Source organism: Lithobates pipiens, unplaced genomic scaffold, assembly GCF_037356315.1.
Source record: "Lithobates pipiens isolate NorthernLeopardFrog02 unplaced genomic scaffold, aLitPip1_a1.2 Scaffold_22, whole genome shotgun sequence".
Classification (NCBI taxonomy): domain Eukaryota; kingdom Metazoa; phylum Chordata; class Amphibia; order Anura; family Ranidae; genus Lithobates; species Lithobates pipiens.
The window spans coordinates 184,731,828-184,758,963 of record NW_027507784.1 but is presented as its reverse complement, the minus strand read 5'-3'; the positions used below and the strand labels follow the sequence as shown (position 1 = coordinate 184,758,963).

Here is a 27,136-nt window from a genome sequence, read left to right as displayed (position 1 = left end):
CAGGGCGCTGTGTAATGTAAAGGGGTCAGGAGGTTCAGGGTGCTATGTTATGTAAAGGGGTCCAGTGGTACAAGAGCTGTGTAATGTAAAGGGGTCCAGAGGTGCAGGCTGCTGTGTAATGTAAAGGGGTCCAGAGGTGCAGGGGCTGTGTAATGTAAAGAGGTCCTTAGGTGCAAGGTCCTGTGTAATGTAAAGGGGTCCAGAGGTGCAGGGTGCTGTGTAATTTAAAGGGGTCCAGAGGTGCAGTTGTGGAGAGGGGGTACACAGTAGTGACAAAAAGATATTGAAGGATGCAGAGGTATGCAGGGGACACGGTGGGTGTTTTTACATTTTATGGTGGGGGGGGGGGGTGCCAGATATAGGATCCGCCCCGGGTGCCAAATGCTCTAGGTACGCCCCTGTCTATTGTTTCTGACTTTCTGTACCAACTATGTGCATTCTCTTAAAAAAAAAAAAAAAAAAAACATTTACTTCACACAGTGATGAATTTGTTGTGTTACATTCACACTGCATGTGATTCAGTATACCAGGAATTTACACAAATTAAGGAGCAAACCTAATTGCAACCAGAAGGATACTTATCAGGAAGGAAGCCAATAGTGGAATGTTACTGGTGATTTCGCTTCCTTTATTTTTCATCACAGTACTATCAAATGTCATCAGCAAAGGTATGTTAATGTTGGTAAATTGTATACTTTGACATTGTTTTTGTCTGTTAAAGCATATAGTAGGGCAAAATAAAATAAAAACATATGTAGTACATCTCTTCTATGGGGAAAGGGGTGTATTAATAGTAGTTTTTTGCTCCATTTAGTGTTCTTTGTATTTTTCCTTTTTAAACCAAACAAAATCAAGTCTAGGATAGCTTAAAGGAGCTATTTAAATACCATTTGAAAAACACCACAAAACAGCCATGGATATAGACTGCTTGTGAGTGGTAAACAAATTAAATAACATTTTTGGGCACTGCTTAACCAACTCTTCTTTCCAGGCCCGTTTTCAGTTGTAGTACTGTAATAGTTTGCCTGACAATTACTCAGTCATTCAATGCTGCACCCCAAAAAAAAATCAGGAGATGGTTACAAGATATCTAAAAGGATATCTAAACCCAAAAACAACAATTCAAAATATTGCTGCTTACCATTTCTTAGATGTGGTGGATTTGATACATTTATTTTTCAGGCTAGTAACATTTGGAACAAGTACAGAAAATACCTGTTTGATCTGCCAGAAATGCAGAAACCTTGTCAGTTACTATGAATTAAAATTAGATATTAAACAATGTTATCTTTCCTTCAAGCTATCTTCTGCAAACTACTAAACTAGAGTGTTCTTTACTGTAAGTGGCAAGGATGTAGAATTCCCTTCCACAGGTGGTGGTCTCAGTGGGGAGCATCGATAGTTTAAAAAAAAAAAAAAGATAAGCACCTGAATGACCACAACATACAGGGATATACAATGTAATACAATGTAATAGTGACATATAACCACACACATAGGTTGGTCTTTTTTCAACCTCACCTACTATGTAACTATATGTAACATGCACACAATTTGACACAAAGGGGTTTGAATGGCTATTAAATGTAACCATCCTCACCTGTGATCTGTTTGCTTGTAATTAGTGTGTGTGTGTGTAAAAGGTCAATGAGCTTCTGGACTCCTGACAGACCCTTGCATCTTTCATCCAGTGCTGCAATGACGTTTCTGGATTCTGAGTCATGGGGAAAGCAAAAGAATTGTCAAAGGATCTGTGGGAAGAGATAGTTGAACTGTATAAAACAGGAAAAGGGATATAAAAAGATATCCAAGGAATTGAGAATGCCAATCAGCAGTGTTCAATCTCTAATGAAGAAGTGGAAAATGAGGGGTTCTGTTGAAACCAAACCACGGTCAGGTAGACCAGCTAAGGGTTCAACCACAACTGGCAGGAAAATTGTTCAGGATGCGAAGAAAAACCCGCAAATAACTTAATGTGAAATACAGGACAATATGTGGTATGGCTGTTTCAAGATGCACTTTCAATGAGGAGGGAAATACGGCTGCATGGTTGAGTCTCCAGAAGAAACCCATTACTACGCAAATGCTACAAAGTATCCCGCTTACAATATGCCAAACAGTAAAGAGACAAGCCTCAAACCTTACTGGCACAAAGTCATTTGGAGTGATAAGACCAAAATTTAGCTTTTTGGCCAGAACCATAGACTCTACATTTGGAGAGGAGTCAACAAGGCCTATGATGAAAGGTACACCATTCCTACTGTGAAACACAGAGGTGGATTGCTGATGTTTTGGGGATGTGCGAGTTACAAAGGCACAGGAAATGTTGTCAAAATTGATGTTGAGGTAAATGCAGTATGTTATCAAAAAATACTGGAGCAACATTTGCATTCATCAGCCAGGAAGCTGCGCATGGGATGTACTTGGACATTCCAACATGACAATGATCCAAAACACAAGGCCAAGTCGACCTACCATTGGCAACAGAAGAATAGAGTGAAGGTTCTGGAGTTGCCATCTCAGTCTCTTGACCTCAATATCATTGAGCCACTCCGGGGAGATCTCAAATGTGCAGTTCATGCATAACAGCCCAAGAACTGGAGGCTTTTTTGCCAAGAGGAATGGACAGCTTTACTATCTGAGAAGATAAAGAGCCTCATCTACAAATACCACAAAAGACTTTAAGCTGTCATTGATGTTAAAGGAGGCAATACGTGGTATTAAAGTGGTTGTAAACCCTTACAACACACTTTCACCTACAGGTAAGCCTCGATTAAGGCTTACCTGTAGGTGCTGTAAATATCTCCTAAACCTACATGGTTTAGGAGATATTTACAATTCCCCGTAAGAGGATTCCTTCTGCACATGCGCCGCTGTATTCGGCGCATGCACACTTTATAAGTGACACGGCATGCTGTTTTCACTAAAGGACATGCCGTGACTGGCAGCTCCAGCGCACGCGTGTGAGTGACGTCACGCGACTCCGGCCAGAGCTGGAGTCCGCAACCCCGGAAGGAAGATGGACGCTTCCAGCAGGCGAGGAAATCTGGGTCAACGCAGGCTCCTGTGTCAGGTAAGTGACAAATAGGCTACTATGATACTATAGGATGCATAGTAGCCCATTATGCTTTGCCTTTGTAGGGAAACAAAGAGGAAGTAAACCTGTCAGGGTTTACTTCCTCTTTAAGAACTGGGGTGTGTTAACTTTTGATCAGGGTCATTTGGGTAGTTTCTGTTGTCATTATGATTTAAAAAGAGTAAACACAGTTGATTGATAAGGGCTTCAGCCAAACACTAACCATGAGTGAAAGAGAGTTTTTTTGTTTTGTTTTTTGGTGTTATCATTCATATTCTCTGAATAATGGCCAAGAAATCATAAATTCTGCCAGGGTATATAAACTTATGACCACAACTGTAGTTGCAAAAAAGTATCAAGGGTGGTGTGATGTATTTGGAATCATAAGTATGACAAAAGTCCATGTATGAGTATATATGTACTCTACTGTATGAAGCATGCTTGAGATCTTACGTGCTTGAAAATTTCAACAGTTAACAGATATCTGTTTTGTAAACATTACATTCCCAGCTATCCTGCTAAATGTTATTGCTGGTAACTCATTACAGATGATTATTTTATGTTATATACAGCCGTGGCCAAAAGTTTTGAGAATGACACAAATATTCATTTTCACAAAGTTTGCTGCCTCCATTTTTTTCTTTTTTATGGCAATTTGCATATACTCTTGGTATAAGACTTTTGGAGGGTGGCCTGGTGTCAAGAAGAGCAGCAAAGAAGTCAATTCTCTCCAGGAAAAACATCAGAGACAGACTGATATTCTGCAAAAGGTACAGGGATTGGACTGCTGAGGACTGAGGTAAAGTCATTGGCCCTTTTTGATTGTTTGGGGCATCCAGAAAAAACCTTGTCTGGAGAAGAAAAGGTGAGCACTGCCATCAATCCTGTGTCATGTCAACAGTTAAGAATCTTGAGACTTTTCATGCGTGGGGTTGCTTCTCAGCCAAGGGAGTGTGCTTACTCACAATTTTGCCTAAGAACACATGACTAAAGAATGGTACAAAAATATCCTCTGAGAGCATCTTCTACCAACTATCCAAGAACAGTTTGGTGATGAACAATGCCTTTTCCAGCATGATGGAACACCTTGCCAAAAGGCAAAGGTGATAACTAAATTTTGGGTCCATGGCAAAGAAACTCCCCAGACCTTAATCCCATTGAGAACTTGTGGTCAATCCTCAAGAGGCCAGTGAACAAACAAAAACTCCACAAATTCTGAAAAACTTCAACCATTGATTATGCAAGAATGGGCTGCTATCAGTCAGGAAGTGGCCCAGAAGTTGATTGACAGCATTTCAGGATGAGTTTCAGAAGTCTTGTGTCAGGTCACCTTGAGGAGAGGTGACAGATGCACACCGTAGGGATCAGGAGTGCACCGCAAGGTTGTGGACCCTACGGCTCACTGCTGCAGACGGGGGACAGATCCCACTGGGGTTAGAGCGTAAGATTCCCTGGGGCGCGGAGTCTAAGAGCCAGCAGGTGTTCACCAGCGCCTCTAGTGGTGAGGATGGACTTGGCTGCAACTGGCTCCAGGTCGCGACCCCCACGGTCCCCCAGCTCACACCCACAGTAGGCAACAGAAGGATAGGGATAGTGGGGGATAAAGCCAAGGTCGGGGCCACAAGCAGACGGGAATAGTCAGGGACACGCCAAAAGGTCAGGATCACAGGCAAACAGGGATAGTCAAGGACATGCCAAAGTCGGTAACGGAACAACAGATGAGCACACGGCAGGTAACAGGAAGCTAAACACACAAAGGTTGATCAGCAGGTTAATATAGAGCTCTCTGATAGGAGCTAGGGTGGAGCCATGCCAGAGGATGGATTACTAAAGCAGACAGGTGAGGGTCGGCTGGTCTCTAGATGAACACATGGGAACAGGTAAGCAGACAAACTATTGCATAACCATGACAGTACCCTCCCTCTTACGAGGCCTCCCCCCCCCCTCCCCCGCCTGGGTCCAGGCTTAAAGGGAAACTCCAGATGGAACCTCCTCAACAGACTAGGAGCAAAGACCTCAGATGCAGTGATCCAAGGCCTCTCCTCAGGGCCAAACCCTTTCCAATGTACGAGGTACTGAAGAATGCCTTTACAGAGCTGGGAATCCAAAACTTGACTAACCTCGTATTTTAGAATATCCTCAGAGACTGGAACCGAGGTAGAGAGAGGACGAGAGGACTTAAGGACTAAAGGCTTCTTAGGAATGGGTAAGAGCATGAGAAGATCAGGAGCCTTAGCAGGGTCCCCCAGACCCTTAAAGATGAGCTGGGCATCCATAACAGGACCACCAGACTGGGCAGAGGTCAGTGGATCCCTGAGGTCAGGTTGGTTAGAAGGCGACATGCCACAAGAGTCAAGCTGGATAGCTGAAACACAAACAGAATTCAGAGAACCCTGAGAAAAAGATTGAAAACCCCTCCTGGCCGAATGAGGTATACTATCCAAAGGATGGATTGAGCCTCTTAAACGGGTTAGAACGGGCATAGTAGCAGTAGGGTGAGGCCAGGTCACAGAAGGTCCTGAACAAGAAGCAGGAAGCTCATTGGGCATGGGCTGGACTGGCATAACTGGTGCAGAGGCCGACAGAATAGTATTGTCAGGTGTAGCGACCATCTCAATCACATCACAGGGCATAGCAACTGTGGAACTTGCAGACAAGTTAGCCTGGCTGTGCGTCCAAGAGAGATTAGGGACAGGCAAAGGTAAATGGTTATGCGAACTAGAGTGAATGATTGACTCAGGTTCATAGGTGGGCCCCTCATCCAGAGTACCACATGACCTAGAGAGTGCATCAGTTCGACTATTGCAGGATTGCAGGACGCATCGCAGAGATCGCTATATACAGCGGGAAGAGCAGAAGATACTGGGATGGTGGTAACAGGAAGTCTCTCCTTTGGGGTACCCTTGAGTAGGCAGGAAGAGGAACAAGAGGAACCCCAAGCCAGGATCTGTCCAGCAGACCAGTCAACGTGTGGAGAATGGAGCCGTAACCAAGGAAGACCTAATATGATAGGAGATGAAGCCTTAGGTAAGACAAGGAAGGATATCCACTCCTGGTGAAGTGTCCCTACTGATATCTTAACAGGAAGAGTCTGGAAGCGGATAGGGCCCCCTGGGGGAACCGTGCCATCAATCGCCAAGACCACCAATGGCATCGTAAGGGGCAAAAGGGTAAGTCTCATGGAGGATGCAGTTTCCCAATCCATGAAATTGGCAGCGGCTCCGGAATCCAGATGTGCTGAGACCGAACGAGAGGAAGCACCGACATGAAGCAACACAGAAAGGAGAAGACGAGAAGGTGAAGGTGATATTTCAGGGTCTAATACTCCACCTTCCAGATGTATTAGCTCTGAACGTTTTTCCGGACGAAGAGAACAAGTGTCACAGAAATGACCTTTGGCCCAACAATAGAGGCATTAGCCCAGAGTTCTGCGCCTAACACGTTCTTCGGGAGATAACTTAGTCCAGCCCAACTGCATAGGTTCCTCGGTAGGCAGGGGGTGCTCCTCGGATCGAAGAGAAGGGACTGGGGGCTCAGGCTGCCTAAAGAACGGGGAGTGCTGGCGTCTTTTTTCCAGGGCCATTTCCTGAAAGCGAATATCGATCTGGCTACACAAGGTGATGACACTGTCCAGATCAGCAGGAAGGGATCTTCCTGCTAATTCATCCTTCACTCTATCAGAGAGGCCATGTAAAAAGGTTGCAACTAGGGCATCATTATTCCAGCTCAATTCAGCTGTGAGGATACGGAACTGAAGAGCATACTGTCCCACAGACGCGGACTCTTGACGGAGACGTAAAAGAGCGCTAGCCGCTGAGGAGACACGACCCGGTTCCTCGAAGATATTCCGAAAAAGTTTCAAGAAATCAGACAGGCTAAAAACCACTGGATCCTTCAGTTCCCACAGAGGGGCAGCCCAAGCTAGTGCCTCGCCGGACAGGAGGGATATGATATATGCTACTTTTGCCCGATCGGACAGGAAGTTTTGGGGCTGAAGTTCAAAATGAATTGTGCACTGGCTAAGGAACCCCCTGCAAGCCTTGGAGTCCCCAAAGAAACGGGACGGAGCTGGCAGTAATAATGCATGCATAGATGTGACTGGTGCGATAGGTGCAGCTGCTGACTGTACTTGAAGCTGCAGGTTCAGGGCTCCCAAGGAAGCCTGTAGCTGCTCAAAGCGGGAAGTCAGATCTTGAAGGAATCGCATCACCTGGATCTGATGCAATTCTTGGGTCTCAAGTCTGCGAACTAAGCCCTGCAACGGATCGGCTGTAGGAAGCGGCATGTCAGCCGGGTCCATGGCTGATCAAACTGTCAGGTCACCTTGAGGCAAGGTGACAGATGCACACCGTAGGGATCAGAATACACCGCAAGGTTGTGGACCCTACGGCTGACTGCTGCAGATGGGGACAGATCCCACTGGGGTTAGAGTGTAAGATTCCCTGGGGCGCGGAGTCTAAGAGCCAGCAGGTGTTCACCAGCACCTCTAGTGGTGAGGATGGACTTGGCTGCAACTGGCTCCAGGTCGCGACCCCCACGGTCCCCCAGCTCACACCCACAGTAGGCAACAGGAGGATAGGGATAGTGGGGGACAAAGCCAAGGTCGGGGCCACAAGCAGATGGGAATAGTCAGGGACACGCCAAAAGGTCAGGATCACAGGCAAACAGGGATAGTCAAGGACACGCCAAAGTCGGTAACGGAACAACAGACGAGCACACGGCAGGTAACAGGAAGCTAAACACACAAAGGTTGATCAGCAGGGCTGGCCTGCAGTGCACAGTTTAATATAGAGCTCTCTGATAGGAGCTTGGGTGGAGCCATGCCAGAGGATGGATTACAAAAGCAGACAGGTGAGGGTCGGTTGGTCTCTAGATGAACACATGGGAACAGGTAAGCAGACAAACTATTGCATAACCATGACATCTTGAAAAAGGAGGGTTAACACTACAAATATTGACTCTTTGCATAAACTTAATGTAATTGTTAATAAAAGCCTTTGACACTTATGAAATGCTTGTAATTATACTTCAGTATACCATAGTAACATCTGACAAAAGATCTAAAAAAGCACTGAAGTAGCAGACGTGAAAATTTATATTTGTGTCATTCTCAAAACTGTTGGCCACGGCTATACAGACTTTGTAACCATGTGGCTGGTGCTGTGGGTCAAGAGAGACTAGAAGTAGCTTTAGCCCCCATTCACACTGGTGTGCAGCTTTGAAACTGAGCTACTTTAGTGCGATCGGGATGCGATAGGAGATCCCGGTAAAACCATGGAAGGCGGCCGGATGGGGGGGGGGGATCCACTTCTGCTGATTGTAAAAGCAATTTAGCTAATTAGGATTGCTCTTACAAGAGAGCTGACCGTTGGCTCTAATAAACGGTATTGGAATGATGTCTGCATCTGTAGGTATCTCGGTATAACCACTTGAAGTCTATTGACGTACAGGTACAGTCAGGTCCATAAATATTGGAACATCGACACAATTCTAATCTTTTTGGCTCTATACACCAGCACAATAGGTTTGAAATGAGCCGAACAAGGTGTGCTTTAACTGCAGACTTTCAGCTTTGATTTGAGGGTATTTACATCCAAATCAGGTGAATGGTATAGGAATTACAACAGTTTGCATATGTGCCTCACACTTTTTAAGGTACCAAAAGCAATGGGACAGATTAACAATCATCCATCAAACTTTCACTTTTTTAATACTTGGTTGGAAATCCTTTGCAGTCAATTACAGCCTGAAGTCTGGAATGCATAGACTTTACCAGATGCTGGGTTTCATCCCTGGCCTCTACTGCAACTGTCTTCAGTTGCTGCTTGCTCTTGGGGCATTTTCCCTTCAGTTTTGTCTTCAGCAAGTAAAATGCATGCTCAATCGGATTCAGGTCAGGTGACTGACTTGGCCATTGCATAACATTCCACTTCTTTCCCTTTAAAAAAACTCTTTGGTTGATTTCGCAGTATGCTTCGGGTCATTGTCCATCTGCACTGTGAAGCGCCGTTCAATGAGTTCTGAAGCATTTTTCTGAATATGAGCAGATAACATTGCCTGAAACACTTCAGAATTCATCCTGCTGCTTTTGTCAGCAGTCACATCATCAATAAATACAAGAGAACCAGTTCCATTGGCAGCCATACATGCCCACGCCATGACACTACCACCACCATGCTTCACTGATGAGGTGGTATGCTTTGGATCATGAGCAGTTCCTTTCCTTCTCCATACTCTTCTCTTCCCATCACTCTGGTACAAGTTGATCTTGGTCTCCTCTGTACATAGGATGTTGTTCCAGAACTGTGAAGGCTTTTTTAGATGTTGTTTGGCAAACTAATCTGGCCTTTCTGTTTTTGAGGCTCACCAATGGTTTACATCTTGTGGTGAACCCTGTGTATTCACTCTGGTGAAGTCTTCTCTTGATTGTTGACTTTGACACACATGCACCTACCTCCTGGAGAGTGTTCTTGATCTGGCCAACTGTTGTGAAGGGTGTTTTCTTTACCAGGGAAAGAACTCTTCGGTCATCCACCACAGATGTTTTCCGTGGTCTTCCAGGTCTTTTGGTGTTGCTGAGCTCACCGATGCGTTCTTTCTTTTTAAGGATGTTCCAAAGAGTTTATTTGGCCACACCTAATGTTTTTCCTATCTGGGTTTGTTTTGTTTTTTTCAGCCTAATGATGGCTTGCTTCACTGATAGTGACAGCTCTTTGGATCTCATATTGAGAGTTGACAGCAACAGATTCCAAATGCAAATAGTACACTTGAAATTTAACTCGGGACCTTTTATCTGCTTCTTGTAAATGGGATAATGAGGGATGAAACAGCTGAGCAGCCAATTGTCCCATTACTTTTGGTCCCTTTAAAAAGTGGGAGGCACATATACAAACTGTTGTAATTTCTACACAGTTCACCTGATTTGGATGTAGTTAAAGCACATCATGTTCGGTTAATTTCAAACCCATTGTGGTGGTGTACAGAGCCAAAAACATTAGAATTGTGTCGCTGTTCCAATATTTATGGACCTGACTGTACGTTGCTGGTCGTCAAGTGGTTTATAGAAGAAGACCTTAAAGTATACAGTAATAATGACCAAGCTATAAGCATTTAGTGTAAAATATACCTTCCATAACCAGGCAAAAATGAATCCTCAAGTTCACAGCAGAAGCACTAAAGTTTTTGAATTAATTCTCTCAACAGCTCTCCCTTCCCCTCCTTAATTCTCTCAAAAGCTCACCCATGCCAGGAATGGGCCTGGATTATACAATGCAATGTGTATCCTCCATAGGCAGTGTAAAAAAAAAAAATTATAGGTTACAGGTGAAGCAATTTGTTTGGCTCAATAGATTTAAAAAGTTTATTTTACCAAAAAACAATGAACTACTATCAATGTTTCTTTTTTTTTTTTAACTTCAGTTCAGCTTTAAAAGAAAAGTATAGACTTAAAAAAATAAATAAAAATGATGCTCACCTAGATGGATGCATCATTGATCTGTTGCTGCATTTGTCCCCTGCAGTGAGAACTGAGCAGAGAGCAGTAACTGTCAGTCACAGGGTCTCTGCTCTGCCCCTCCACGGCTAACTAGAGCATTGAGCTGTGGAAGGGGCGGGAGGGGCTGGCTCAGGCTCCCAGTGGATCTCTAAGAGGCTGAGCCAGTTGGTCCGGGCATCTGGGTGGATACTGACCATATGGTCAGGATCTTTTCAGAGCTTGGACCGGCTGAGTGACGTCTGCCAACTGCGGACTTTAGCCTGCTGATGGCTGAAAACAGGTCATAGGAGTGCAGAACGAACTGCACTCCTGTGACCTACAGGAGAGTTATGCCGCGTAGACACGACAGGACTTAAGTCCGGCCGACTTTCGACGGAGTTCTGACAGAGTTCTGACAGACTTTCCGAATGAACGGACTTGGCCACACACAATCACACCAAAGTCCGACGGATTCGAACGTGATGACGTATGACTGGACTAGAATAAGGAAGTTCATAGCCAGTAGCCAATAGCTGCCCTAGCGTCGGTTTTAGTCCGTCAGACTAGCACACACACGAGCGGATTCCTGGGTCCGGCAGAGTTCTGGCGGAAAAATTTTAAGCATGTTCCATTTCTAAAGTCTGTCAGACTTTTGTGAATCAAAAGTCCGTTGCAGCCCACACACGATCGAATAGTCTGCCGGAATCATTCCGTCAGACTTTTGATGTTGAAAAGTCCGGTCGTGTGTACGGGGCATTATAGACAGAAATCCTTTGACTATACTTCTCCTTTAAAGCGGAGGTCCACCCTAAAGTGGACCTTCCGCTCATCGGAACCCTCCCCCCCTCCGGCGCCACAATTGGCACCTTTCAGGGGGGAGGGGGGTGCAGATACCTGTACAGTACAGGTATCTGTACCCACTTCCGGGATAGCTCTCTGCGGAAAGGGGCGTATATTACGCCCCTTTCCGCAAGTGCCCGCCCCTTCCCGCAAGTGCCCCGCTGCCTCTGGGATCTGTGTGTTTTCCCAGCAGGCAGCGGGGCACTTGCGGGAAGGGGCGGGCACTTGCGGAAAGTCCTTATTGCGCAGCGCGGCTCGCGCATGCGCAGTAGGGAACCGGGAAATGAAGCCGAAAGGCTCCATTTCCTGATTCCCATACCCAAGATGGCGGCGGCAGCACCCGAGATACGATCTACAGATCGGCTTCGGGTGCCGACATCGCGGGCGCGCTGGACAGGTAAGTGTCACTATTTTAAAAGTCAGCAGCTGCAGTTTGTATCTTGTAGCTGCTGGCTTTTGAAAAAAAAAAAACGCGGACTCCCGGCGGACTCCCGCTTTAACTTCCTTTATTACTTGTTACAAATACTTGATTGCCCATGTCTGCCCACAATTACACTTTAAGGGTTTAAAAAATAAATTATAGACATAGAAAATAAGAAAGTAAAAGAAAAAAACACTTACCTCGTAATGTTTCCCAGTGAACAAAAGAATCAATTAAAGAAAAGCCTTGCTTATAATAAAATGTTGTCATTTCCAGCCAGTCAGCTTCAAGTGCACTGATTGTTGGGCCTTTTCTACAGACCTTCATAGAGAGGTTGCCTTCAATGTATTTGTAGCAAGCTAGATCATCATCCAAAGCATTAAATACAGCATATAATGTTTTTCCTAATGAACAAAAGGAAAGGGACATTGAGATAATTTTCATTTATCTATTTTGTATTTTTTTAAACTGGTTTGCACTTGACCTTTTAACATATTGCATTTTTTTATGCTAATACACACATAGATGCACTAACCCCAAAAGTCTTTAAGGAAACTGATTGTGGAACTAATGCTCAGTTCTTTCCAGATATCCAAGTCTGTGAAAAGGACCACATAATTTCTTCCATCTCACAGTCTGGCAACAAAGTTACATGTATAGGGCCATAGTGTGAAACTGAAGACTCTCACAAGAATGTCTTATGCAAGTCTATGAGAGCTTACTGCACAGGCATGGGCAATAATGAGAATTGGAATCTTGATGAAAACGAGGGACAGCCACAGCTTTCCTACTTAGGTAAGTAAATAACTGTGGTTATGTGGGAGTTGGGGCTTACTATTACCCTCAGTAAGCCTTGATATGGAGCCAAGACAGACATTAGTTTTAGAGATCTGACAGAGTAGCAAGGGAGCACATGGAATGTAACCATTGAGGGGTGGGGACTGGCCTGTCAAGAGAACCTGCCACAGTGCTCTGAATGACCAAAGTAACTAACAAAACACCTTGGGACCATACTAAATATTTCCCATAAGAAATGTTTTGTGAAGTAAAATTCCATAGATCATGTGGGGAATGAAGACAATTGTACTTTTTTCCATGTAATAAAGCAAGTCGCTAGATTATTTTTGCTGTGGCTTGATTGCACAGGTTCTCCCTCACCCTTTTATACATCTATTTTCATCTCTGTTATTTCTTCTCTTCTTTAGTTAACTTTGCTGCTACTACATAGTACTTTGCATGTACCTAAGAACTATATACTTTTCAGCTCGTAGTTTTGAATAATGGAAATGGATTATCATCTATCCATCCATTTATCCGATACATGAAATAATAGTGATTCTTGCTCTAGAGTAAGGATCATAATGTGTTTGATTCAGGTCACCTATGTGACGTGTTTTAAAAAAGAGATATTTATTCCCATATTACACATGCTATTTCTCATAAACTTTGAAAACTAGTAATGTTATTTTTTGTAACAGATAAACTGTTAAGAAGGAACTCCAGGTGCATATTTTAATAAATAGTTGAAAGTACATATATGTGAGGTGATTCTAATTCAAATACCTCTTGCACACTACACAGCCAAAAGGGTACTTCCACTTTTCCTGGTATATCAAATGTACAATGCTAAATAATAAAATTAAATAATTATAAAACGAATATACATGTGTAGCACAAATACAATAAATAACCAGAAACTATATCCTGTGATGCAAGGCGAATAAATAAATGTCCAAAAAGATATATAAAGTGCACATGCTCCATGTCCATGTATTGCACAAAAATCCCTATATATCTATCTATATCTATATATATCTATATCTATATATATAATGTATATATCTATCTATCTATCTATCTATATATATATATATATATATATATATATATATATATATATATATATAAAGCTCCTTCTCAATAAACTCCATTCACTTGGCCTCCAAGATTCTGCTCTATCCTGGTTCTCTGCCTATCTATCACAGCACTCCTTCAGTGTTACCTACAACTCTGTCTCCTCCTTTCCTTTGCCCCTTTCTGTGGGGGTCCTCCAAGGCTCTGTTCTTGGACCCCTTCTCTATCTACCCCTCCTCCCTTGGTCACTTGACAAGTACCCACGGCTTCCAATACCACTTATACGTCGAAGATACCCAAATCTGTCAACACCTCACCTCACTCCTTCAGTTTCCACTCGTATTACTAACTGACATATCAGCATGGATGTCGCACCACTTCCTTAAACGAAATCTCTCTAAACCTCAGCTAATAATATCCCCCCACCCCCCCGACTTTTTCACCAAAATCAACAATGCAACCAATCATTCCAATCATTGTCAAACGTTTGTAGAATTCACCTCTATAACATCTTTAAAATTTCCCCCTTTTTAATGAATGAAACCACCAAGTTCCTCATTCACTCCCTTGACTATTACAACTCCCTTCTCATTGGCCTGCCTCTCCATAGGCTATCCCCTCTTCAGTCTATCATGAATGCTGCTGCCGCCAGACTTATCCATCTTACCAACCACTCAGTGTCTGCCAACCCTCTCTTCCAGTCCCTACACCGGCTCCCAATCACCCAGCAAATTAAATTCAAAATACTAACCACAACATACAAAGCCATTCACAGCTCTGTCCCGAGCTACATCACCAACCTTGTCTCCAAATATCATCCAAACCGTCCTCTCTTCACTTCTCAAGACCTCCTACTCTCAAGCTCTTTCGTCTCCTCCTCCCATGCTCATCTCTGATTTATCTAGAGCCTCTCCCATCCTCTGCAACTCACTACCTCAACCTGTGCGGTTATCCCCTACTCTTGAGACCTTCAGGCGGTCCCTGAAAATTCATCTCTTCAGGGAAGCTTATCACATCTCCAACTAATCTTTTACCACTTCCATCATTTCATTCCCCACAGCTACAACCTTTTGCACCTGCTCCACCCTAATAGATTGTAAGCTCTTCTAAGCAGAGCCCTCTTAATCCTCTTGTATTTTATTGTATTATAAGTGTATTGTCTCCCTTTTATATTGTAAAGCGCTGCGTAAACTGTTGGCGCTATATAAATCCTGTATAAAAAATATATTCAGTGGTAGTTAACACACTATTACAAAATAAATTACTGCAATCCAGTTTAATGTGGGCATAAGAAAAATGGAGACTTTCAAAGCAATCATACATGCATTACCACTAGGGGTCGCTTGTAACTATGGTTGAACAGGCTTACATATGGGAATATAACAAACTGCCCACTAGAGACCAAATGTTAGCATATTCAGCATATGAGCAGTAGATATTCACCAGCCAGGTGTCACAATTAAATAATATATGCCGGCCACAAGAAACTGGCAGTATACAAGTTGGATTTTGTCAACATAGGATATCTATTAGGAAAGTTGCCGCAATCTAATTATAATCATGAGCTACGAGAAAATGGTGGCGATCACCGTTAGAAATAATATGGGAAGTATGTCAGCCAATCACAATTCCCAGAGTTCACGAGATTGTGACAAAACCGGTAGGAGGAGCTTGATCAGCTGACGACAAAGTAAGCAAGGACTCTTGCAGCACAGGCTTAGGAGGGGGTGAATGTCCGGGGAGCCAGGGATGCAGATTCGGTCTCCAGGTGATGTTGTCACCCCTCTGTCTATAAGCATATAAAGGCGTGTTTTTATCATGAAAAATGTGAGTGTAAATCTATGTGGAATTTAAGTTGCAATAAACCTGTTTTAAACGTTATCACACTATTGCAAGCTTCTATTGTTTTCCACATGTGTTATATGTGAGGTGACTGCTGATAGCCAGGAGGAAGCAGTGGTTGTTGATCTGCACTTTAATCAGGAGGTAGGAGTGATCCTTATATCAGCATTTAAGCCAAAATTAGCCACCACAGGAAAGAGGAGTCATAGGAGGATCTTTTCAAGCTGATAACAATATTTATCACAGGCTTTCATATAAAGCCCTTAAGGTGAGGATACATCTGGTGGAGGGTGTGTGCACACTGCATGAGGATATCATCGCCATCACCATCATCACGTTTTATGTTTTTTATTTTCATAATGGACTTTTGAATTATTATATTATTAAGGATTTTTGTGCAATACATGGAGCACAAGCATTTTATTTATATATTTTTTTGGACATTTATAAATTACCCTTGCATCACATGATATATATTCTGGCTATTTATTGTATTTGTGCTACACATGTGTAGCACAGGCTTAGTATTGCCTCTGTAATATATACAGAATATTGCTCTCTGAAACATTGCATTGCATTATCTGGCTAAGCTGATTGGGTCCTGCGGTAGCTAAGAAAGAAGCCCACCCCTAACAACAAAAACAATGAAAGACAGGATTGGATAGCTGCTCAGGAGAGCTGTGATTGGGGGAGAGAGAGGAGGACACAGGAGGAGAGACAGACTGGCATGGTGACAGGCAGACAGAAGAAAGGATTCCATGTGTTTATCTCTTGAACACTGGCAGAGCCTGTGACTCTCCTAAGGAAGGTGCACACATGAGAGGGGAGTTTGCAGTGTGTTATTCTGCCTGATTACTGAAGATGTGCTAACAGTGCAGAGAAATCTAGAGACCAGTTTCAGTGCTGCAGCAATCATCATCATTATCCTGTTTGAAGGTTTCTGTGGCATGTGTTGCTCACATCACCATCCAGTCAACTGAGACAGCAATCAATCTACCAATTGCTGGAAGGAAGATATATCAAGTGCATCTAATGGTGAGAGATCTTCTGCCATCCTTGTGTATGTGGATCTAGCTGCTAGGTCCTATTTACTGTTAATGCAGCTTTATCTGAAGGTGGATCTCCACATCTGTTAATCTTTGTGACACTTTGTGAAGATACCCCTTTCCATTCTGTGGATTACAAATTTACTTCACAAAAATCTGAGTACTCAAACACAGGATTTAAAGGGCCCCAACGCTGGCAGACTCTGTGTGTGTGTTTGTGTGAACAGAATTCCCACTGGCCAGTGGTTAGCTAGAACCTGCAAGACTTAGGTAGGATCTTATAGTCAGTAATATCACTTTTGGGAAATTATTGAACGTTATTCTTTGTATTGTGTTGTACAGTTTGTTCACCACTTGTTCAGTGCATTTCAGGCAAGGCCTCCCACTGGTGGTTAAAGTGAATGAACACAAATCCTGTTTTCTTTTACTGAGAAGTTGTAGTATATTATTGTACTTAATATTTGTATTCTGTTAATCAGTTTATCTCTTTTCAGGGCTTTTTTTTTTTTGCTAGTTCTAATAAAGCCCAGCTAAAAGTTTAAAGAGTGTTTTGGTGTAACTGAGATCCTGGGGAGGGTGAGCCATCACTGGTGTGGGACAGAAGACCCGTATATTACAGTGGCCCTTGCGGGGGTGGCGCTACATGTGGGGGCTCGTCCGGGATACCTTCTGGTCCCTGTCACAGAGTGATGACTACCTCTACCAGCCCAGTCACCATGATGGACCCGGTCATTGCTGCCAAGTGGTGTGAAGAACAAAATGGCAGGTTAGGGCTCTGTGTAATTATGAGTCTCACTGGTGCCACCTGGACTGAGAAACAGGTCCAGCAAGTAGTGTTGGCTTTGATGCCTGATCAGAAAACATTCATATTGGACCTGAAAGTTGATCGGATAGCTTCGTCCACCTATGCTTTGCTAGAATGCAAAAGAGGAATCCCGACCTGTTTCCAGGGAGATAGCATACAGTTACCAGGGGATCTCAAAGCTCAGCTTATAAGGCCAAGTATGCTGGATGATCACCCTGAAAATGCTAGCTCAACAACATCAGGACCAGGAGTATCAGCTACTACTTCCATCCCAATTACAGGGTTCCCTCCTGCTACATTCTTTACAGATATGGGAAAGCTGGTGGAAACGTTGGCACAAAACTCAGCCACATCTGCCAATTATGGATATCAAAAGTTGCGGTTCTATTCTGGGAAGGTCCCTGTGCCATCCGGGGAAGAGGACTTCGAAACCTGGATAGATCAGACAGTGCAGGTTGTGGAAGAATGGGAAGTCGCTGACACAGTAAAAAGACAAAGGTTAATCGAGAGCCTAAGATCTCCTGCTTCAGATGTAATCAGAAATCTAAAAAGGGACAAGCCAGGCTGCACAGCCACTGAGTGTCTGGAAGCTTTACGAGAGGTTTTTGGAGGGGTGGAGGATTGTGCTGAGCTAATTTATATGTTCTCACACACCTATCAAAATGAAGGAGAAGAGTTATCCGCTTATGTCCGACGACTGGATAAAATCCTTCATCAGGTCATTCTAAAAGGAGGCATGGAGCCGAGTCATGCAAGCAAAGCTTTGTTGGATCAAATTCTTAAAGGAGCACTCCCACTGGATCCCATAATGTTGAAATTTCGGGCTAGAGACCAGAACAAGCCATTGACTTACTCCAAATTGGTCAAAACTATCCTAGAAGAAGAGGCTTTAATTAAGGCTAAAAAACCTGCTAGTGCTTCACATGCGGCTTTCACCGTAGAAGTAGGAACCATGGGCATAGTTGAAGTCCAGTCTGAAGTAATGGCTTTGAAAACTCAGATGTCACAGATGATGGAGTTGATGACATCGCTGTCTGCCAGAATTGCCATACCAGAGGGGGGAAAGACATTGAAACCAACCAGGGCAGAGGCAATACAGAATGTTCCTGCTGGAGAGCCCTCTAGTTCAGTGGCCTGCTATAATTGCAGTGGTATCAGTCACTATCAACGTGACTGTCCCAGCCCAACAAAGCCACGAAGAGTACCTCATAAGCCGGCGGGAAACTCCAGAGGGCCCTGGTGAGGGAGCCAGCCGGGTGCCCATCTAAGTCAACTCGCTCCAGTTCACAAGTCTTAAATGAAGGGCAGGTAAGGCCTAAACCTTTGTCCCAAGCCTCACACAAAGTCTCAGTTAGGCTGCCCAAGCTACTCTCAGAGTCGGGTCCCAGATCACGGGAGATCCTTGCACACCACAACCAAAACAGTCAGTCCAGACGACAACGGAAACGGGCCCAGGCCAAAAGAGGGATTCAAGCCCAAACAGCCAAGCAAGCTGCATCAAAACAACCAAGCAAGTTGCCTGACAAGCTGGTGGGTCCTTCTGCTATAGTGTCAGTTCAGGTGGAAGGTGTATACACAAAAGCCCTTCTAGACTCTGGTGCCCAAGTGACTCTAATTTACCGTGATTTCTATGATAAACACCTGAAACACCTGCCCTTGCAGAAGTTAGAAAGTCTAGAGATCTGGGGTATAGGAACTAAGAAGCTCCCCTATGACGGATATCTTCCAGTCAAGCTTGAATTTGGCCCATCTGTTGTAGGGCAGAAAGAGACTTCCGACACATTGGCCATTGTATGTCCCCGCCCCCCGGGGGCTAATCGGAGTTCCTTGATTGTGGGGACGAACACTGACTTGGTTCGTCGGTTACTTACTCCTCAGGTCATAGAGGGTGAAGATGCAGCTAAAAGTGTACATCCGATGCTGCGCTCAGTGTACCAGCGATTGGTCCATGAACAAAAGGCCCCAACAGAAGGAGTGGGAAAATTGTGGAAGTTGGACAAGATGGAAAAGGTCTTGCAGCCAGGTGAAGTAACATGTTTGCGGGCTTCAGTCAAACTGAATTGGGTCCTTATGTTATCCTTGAAGGTGACTCACAGAAGACAAATTCAGGTTTGGAACTGATTCCGGAAGTAATCTCTATGAAGGCCTTACAGAGAACCCATGGAAAAGTTCCTGTCAGTGTTCGTAATGTTACTGATTCTCCAGTGAAGCTTCGGACCCGAATGATGATAGGGCAGGTAAATCCAGCCACACCCATCACACAACACAGTGTAGCGGGGGAAGCCAAGGAAGAGTTACCAGAGGAGTATTTCTATCCAAAAGGCTCTCCTATGACATCTGAATGGAAAGAACGGGCAAAAACACAACTCTTAAAGTGGAGGAAGATTTTCTCTAAAAATGAGTTTGACGTGGGATGCGCAGAGAGTGCACAGCATCATATTCGTCTACAAGAGGATAGGCCATTTCGGGAAAGGTCACGACGAATACCATTAGCTGATTTAGATGACCTTAGAGAATATATTGCGGAGTTGAAGAGGACGGGAATTATTCGGGAGTCCCGAAGTCCCTATGCTTCTCCCATTGTGGTGGTGAGGAAGAAAAATGGGTCATTACGGCTCTGTATCGATTATCGCACTCTCAACAAAAGAACCATTCCAGACCAGTACACCACTCCACGAATAGAAGATGCCCTGCAATGCCTTTCAGGTGCCAAATGGTTCAGCGTGTTAGACCTGAGAACTGGGTACCATCAGATCCCGATGCATCCAGATGACCGGGAGAAAACCGCTTTCATCTGCCCAGTGGGGTCCTTTGAGTTTGAAAGGATGCCACAGGGTCTGTCTGGAGCCCCTGCTACATTCCAATGCTTGATGGAGCGGACTGTTGGTGATATGAACTTAATTGAAGTGTTAGTGTACCTAGACGACATAATTGTCTTTGGACGGACTTTGGAAGAACATGAGGAGCGTCTAGAGAAGGTTCTGAAGCGACTCTATGAAGAGGGATTGAAGCTGTCCCTTGAGAAGTGCCAGTTCTACCAGTCAACAGTCACCTACCTTGGGCACGTTGTCTCAGCGGAGCGAGTGGCCACTGACCCCAAGAAGTTGGAAGCCGTTACCACTTGGCCCAGGCCCAGAAATGTGCAAGAGCTGAGATCTTTTCTTGGGTTCTGCTCCTACTACAGGAGGTTTGTGGAGGGATTTGCCAAAATAGCCAAACCTCTCACTGAGCTTTTGCGTGCTGGAGATGATGGAGAGCAAGAGATCCCAGAAGTAGTCCGGCAAATCAGTGGAGTGAGAAAGTCTCGGGAGTCCATAGAGGAGAGTGGTCTGATCAATGCGAACAAGCTTTCCTTCAGTTGAAACGGAGCTTGACTGTCAGGGAATTATTAGACCAGACTGTGTGGACTGCACAGAGGAAACCCAGAATGAATGTAAGTGAAATAACAAGTGTTTATTATAAATAAAAGGAAAGTGAAAACATACAGTGCACAACCAACCACAACAGCAAGAAATATATATGTATATACACACAATAACTGGGAACTACCAGAGACGTCAATGAAAGCCAGGCCAAGGTCATACACCAGGCAATCAGTCGATGGGTAAGGACTGATGGATGGGGACAGGTCAGGTAGATACAGGGTTCAGGATTCAGTAGTACGGGTTCAGGGTTCAGGTTCAGGTTTCAGCGGTCAGGGCACTTGCATAGAGTGATACCAAGGCAAAGCATGTTAGAGCTTGCCGGGTATATATAAGACTGATGATTACCCTCACGTAACAGCTGATCGGAGCAGATGCTGTCTGCTCCACACTGCCGGAGTACACCCGCTGGTGAGCGCCGGTACTACAGTCCAGGGATCCGATAGTGCCACCAAGAGGTAGGTCCTCTTATTACAGGCCCTGGGTGTTAGAAGACACCCGCTGGTGGACACTGGTACTGCAATCCAAAAGATCAACAGCGCCACCAACGGGTGGACCTTTTTATGACAGTACCCCCCCTCAAAGGAGCGGCCTCCGGACGCTCCAACTAGGTGTAATTGTCCCAGGTTAATGGCCTCAAACCACACCATGGATGAGGGCACGTCAAGCTGGGTACCGGGCACTTCAAATCGGACAGCGGGCACGTCAGGGCAGACAGCGGGCACGTCAGGGCAGACAGCGGGCACGTCAGGGCAGACAGCGGGCACCGACTCCGCAGACTGGGTAGCGGGCACCGAAACTTCAGGCTGAGGCATGGGCACTTCAGACTGGAACACCAGTATCCAAGCATCAGGCTGGGAAGCTGGCACATCAGACTGGAAATACGGCACATCAGACTGGAAGGCAGAGACATCAGGCTGGCAAGCCGGAACATCAGGCTGGTAAGCCGGAGCATCAGGCTGGCAAGCAGAGACATCAGGCTGGCAAGCAGAGACATCAGGCTGGCAAGCAGAGACATCAGGCTGGCAAGCAGAGACATCAGGCTGGCAAGCAGAGACATCAGGCTGGCAAGCAAAGACATCAGGCTGGAAAGCTAAGACATCAGGCTGGCAAGCTGGAACATCAGGCTGGCAAGCAGAAACATCAGGCTGGCAAGCAGAAACATCAGGCTGGCAAGCAGAAACGTCAGGCTGGCAAGCAAAGACGTCAGGCTGGCAAGCAAAGACATCAGGCTGGCAAGCAAAGACATCAGGCTGGCAAGCAAAGACATCAGGCTGGCAAGCAAAGACATCAGGCTGGAAAGCTGGAACATCAGGCTGGAAAGCTGGAACATCAGGCTGGGAAGCAAAGACATCAGGCTGGCAAGCTGGAACATCAGGCTGGCAAGCAAAGACATCAGGCTGGCAAGTAAAGACATCAGGCTGGCAAGCTGGAACATCAGGCTGGCAAGCAAAGACATCAGGCTGGCAAGCTGGAACATCAGGCTGGCAAGCTGGAACATCAGGCTGGCAAGCAAAGACATCAGGCTGGCAAGCAAAGTCATCAGGCTGGCAAGCAAAGTCATCAGGCTGGCAAGCTGGAACATCAGGCTGGCAAGCAAAGACATCAGGCTGGCAAGCTGGAACATCAGGCTGGCAAGCTGGAACATCAGGCTGACAAGCAGGGGCATCAGACTGGAAAGCTGGAACGTCAGACTGGAAAGCTGGAACGTCAGACTGGAAATCTGGAACGTCAGACTGGAAAGCTGGAACGTCAGACCGGAAAGCTGGAACGTCAGACCGGAAAGCTGGAACGTCAAACCGGAAAGCTGGAACGTCAAACCGGAAAGCTGGAACGTCAGACCGGAAAGCTGGAACATCAGACCGGAAAGCTGGAACATCAGACCGGAAAGCTGGGACATCAGACCGGAAAGCTGGGACATCAGGCTGGAAAGCAGGGGCATCAATTTGGCAAGCCGGCACATCAGACTGGCAAGCCGGCACATCAGACTGGCAAGCCGGCACATCAGACTGGCAAGCTGGCACATCAGACTGGGAAGCTAGCAGCAGGACATCAGACTGGAGGGCTGGCACGTCGGACTGGAAGGCGGACAGTAGGACATCAGGCTGGACGACATCAGACTGGAAGGCTGGCGGCACGACATCAGACTGGAAGGCTGGCAGCACGACATCAGACTGGAAGGCTGGCAGCACGACATCAGACTGGAAGGCTGGCAGCACGACATCAGACTGGAAGGCTGGCAGCACGACATCAGACTGGAAGGCTGGCAGCACGACATCAGACTGGAAGGCTGGCACGACATCAGACTGGAAGGCCGGCAGCACAACATCAGACTGGAAGGCTGTCATGTTGGACTGGAAGGTAGGCAGCAAGACATCAGACTGGAAGGCTGTCACGTTAGACTGGAAGGTAGGCAGCAGGACGTCAGGCTGGGTAGCTGGGACATCAGGCTGGGTAGCCGGGTGTCAGGCTGGGTAGCAGAAACTGGGACGTCAGGCTGGGTAGCAGAAACTGGGACGTCAGGCTGGGTAGCAGAAACTGGGACGTCAGGCTGGGTAGCAGAAACTGGGACGTCAGGCTGGGTGGCTGGGACTGGGTTGGTTGGTGCGGAGGCGGGTTGGGTTACTGGCAGGATTGTGCGGGTTGGAAAGAACTTTTGTTTCTTTTTTGACTTAGCCACTGCAGCTTTGTAGGTAGGTGCAGGGCTGTAAGAAAAGAAAGTATCTGGGCAAAAGGAAGACCAAGGAACAGTGGCAGGAGGAGGGTTTTGTGGGACTGTTACAGGTGGAGGAGAAGAGGAAGGTGGATTGAAGGCAGGATAGGTGCAACACTTGGTGACAGGATAGTAGTATTTGGTAGGAAGTGGAGTAGACTGGGCTGTAGCTGAGGTTGCCATAGGCAATGGGGAGATAGATACTTGGGAAGGCAGGTGGTTAATGACAGGGCTGGAAGGTTGTGGCTTGGCTAAACGCAGGAGATCTGACCATGCTTGTAGTACAGGTTGAACAAACACTGATTCACACACAGCCTGACTAACCAGAGATTGCACTGAATAGATTCAATCAGACAACACCTGCTGTGGACAAGAGGAATAACATTCCATGAAATAGGCTGGATCATCCTCTAACAACCATACCAGAGATTCAACTTGGCCCAAATTGAAGGGGGGAGAAAAATCATCACTTCCTTCAGGATAACATGACAGGGCTGGCTTTGCACATAATTGGATTAAGGGCTGCACATCCTCAAATGACATGTAGCCCTGATCCACCAGGGAATGAGCTGATCGGATGGTTTCCATCAGCTGGTCACTAGTCCACCCTTTTAGAAGCTGGCGACAATATTCACCATCCTCTTCTGCCAGCAGAGAATAATATGAGATTTCATTGAAATCCATATTGGCCGACTAACAGGTCGGGATGGTTCCTCCATGCAGCCACGTCTGGTCAGGGCTGGCCTTGGTATACTGTCAGGGAATTATTAGACCAGACTGTGTGGACTGCACAGAGGAAACCCAGAACGAATGTGAGTGAAATAACAAGTGTTTATTATAAATAAAAGGAAAGTGAAAACATACAGTGCACAACCAACCACAAAAGCAAGAAATATATATATATATATATATATATATATATACACACACAATAACTGGGAACTACCAGAGACGTCAATGAAAGCCAGGCCAAGGTCATACACCAGGGAATCAGTCGATGAGTAAGGACGGATGGATGAGGACAGGTCAGGTAGATACAGGGTTCAGGATTCAGTAGTACGGGTTCAGGGTTCAGGTTCAGGTTCAGGTTCAGGTTCAGGTTCAGGTTTCAGCGGTCAGGGCACTTGCATAGAGTGATACCAAGGCAAAGCATGTTAGAGCTTGCCGGGTATATATAAGACTGATGATTACCCTCACGTAACAGCTGATCGGAGCAGATGCTGTCTGCTCCACACTGCCGGAGTACACCCGCTGGTGAGCGCCGGTACTACAGTCCAGGGATCCGATAGTGCCACCAAGAGGTAGGTCCTCTTATTACAGGCCCTGGGTGTTAGAAGACACCCGCTGGTGGACACTGGTACTGCAATCCAAAAGATCAACAGCGCCACCAACGGGTGGACCTTTTTATGACATTGACCAATGCACCAGTTTTAGCCTACGCTGACAACCGCAAGCCCTATGAGCTCCATGTTGATGCCAGCAGAGAAGGGCTAGGTGGTGTGTTGTACTAAGAACATGATGGACGTCTGAGACCGGTTGCTTATGTGAGTCGAAGCCTTACTCTATCTGAGAGAAATTACCCTACCCACAAGTTGGAATTTTTGGCGTTAAAATGGGCTGTCGTGGACAAGCTTAAAGAATACCTGTATGGTGCAGAATTCGAAGTCAAAACAGATAACAACCCACTCACATATGTCCTTACCACGGCCAAGCTGGATTCCACAGGACATCGATGCTTGGCAGCACTTTCTAGTTTCCGTTTTAGCTTGAAGTACCGACCTGGAGTTGTTAATAGGGATGCCGATGCTCTGTCAAGGAGACCCTATGACCCGCTAACTCATACAGAAGGGTGGACTCAACTGACGACAGAAGGCATTCAGGCTTTATGTCAAGGGATTGAGTACCGAGCCAGAGGAGCGACAGGGGCCGAAGCCATTGGAGTCACCACTGTTGGGGTCCCAAAGCTCTATTGTGACTTGACCCAAGTGAGGGATGAGGGACTGCCTACCCTTTCCAAGAAAGACTTGAGGAAGGATCAAACAGAAGATCCCCTTTCTTCTCTGACTTTGAAAGCCTTGGAGAGTGGTCGCCCAGAACTTCTACTCACAGCAGACTCCCCAAAGGAGGCTCGATTGGTTCACAAGGAGTGGAATCGACTGCAGCTCTCAGATGGAGTGGTCTACCGAAGGGGCCCCTCGGATGATCCAGAGGAGAGTTGGCAGCTGTTCCTCCCGGAGAAGCATAGGGGGACAGTGCTGAATGCATTACATGATCAACATGGACACTTGGGACCTGATAGAGCATTTAAGTTAGTTAGGGATCGTTTCTACTGGCCGTGTATGCGAACTGAAATTGAAAGTTACTGTCACTCCTGCCTTCGCTGCATCCAGAGAAAGAATTTGCCTTCCAGAGCTGCCCCAATGGGTCATCTACAGAGTCAAAGTCCTATGGATCTGGTGTGCATTGATTTCTTGTGTCTGGAACCCGACACGAGTGGTCAAGGGAATGTGTTGGTAGTGACTGATCATTTCACCCGTTATGCCCAGGCTTATCCAACAAGAGATCAACGAGCTGTCACAGTCGCCAAAGTGTTAGTGGAGAAATTCTTTGTTCATTATGGATTACCCCAGAGAATTCACTCTGACCAAGGAAGAGACTTTGAAAGCAGGCTCATTAAACAGCTATTGGATCTTCTGAGTATCAAAAAATCGAGAACGACACCTTACCACCCTCAAGGGGATCCTCAACCAGAGAGGTTTAATCGTACCCTCCTTGACATGCTTGGAACCCTTCCATCTGACAGAAAACAGCATTGGAGCAGGCACATTTCCGCTGTGGTTCATGCCTATAACAGTACTGAAAATGACGCAACGGGTTACTCACCATATAGACTGATGTTTGGAAGAGAAGCTCGTCTGCCAGTGGACTTGGCCTTCGGTGTCTCAATAGACAGAACTTCCACTACATCCTACAGGGGCTATGTGGATAGGCTCAGAAAGAACCTAAAGACAGCCTATGAGAAGGCACAAGAAGCTTCTGGTGTTAGAGGTCAGCGGAAAAGTAAGAATTATGATTTGAAAGTTAGGATTCATGATTTACAGCAGGGTGACAAGGTGTTGCTGAGGAATCTGGGTCTTTCTGGAAAGCATAAGTTAGTAAGTTAGCTGACCGTTGGAGTTCTCAACAATATGTTGTCTGCAAGCAACTGCCTGGTCTTCCTGTATACCAAATTCGGCCTGATGGAAAAACGGGTCCCCTGAAGACCTGGCATCGAAATCATTTACTACCTCTGAGTGAAACCGTCAGGGTACCTGTGAGAACAGAGACGTCGTTACCTAAACCATCTTCTTTCAGGCAAGTTCCAGTTACTAGGTCTCAACCTCTACTGCCAGATGAGGCCACAACAATAGAAGATGACAGTGATGACGAGCTTGAGGTAGGATGGTTGTGGCCATCTGGGCCCATGGATGCCACTCCCTCCACATCAACTGCTAAACAGCCCTCAAGTGTGCTCCGGCCTGATGCATCAGAATTTGTGCCCCAGGTGCAAGGAAATTCAGAACTAGTAGAGCAAGCTTACCAGTTAGTCCATGAATCTGATGAAGGGTTTCCGGATGGGAGTTCCTCTGAACTTGAAGAAAAA

At 45.7% G+C, this 27,136-nt stretch overlaps 1 protein-coding gene across 2 annotated transcripts in view; it reads right to left on the bottom strand.

Moving 5' to 3' along the window:
- Window positions 1-27,136, bottom strand: part of RFTN2 (raftlin family member 2) — a 133,686-nt gene that overhangs the window by 50,346 nt on the left and 56,204 nt on the right. For both annotated transcript variants that reach the window (XM_077448720.1, XM_077448721.1), the window contains one exon: window positions 12,012-12,215. In XM_077448720.1, the coding sequence (XP_077304846.1) occupies window positions 12,012-12,215 (204 nt within the window). The remainder of the gene's footprint in view (window positions 1-12,011; window positions 12,216-27,136) is intronic.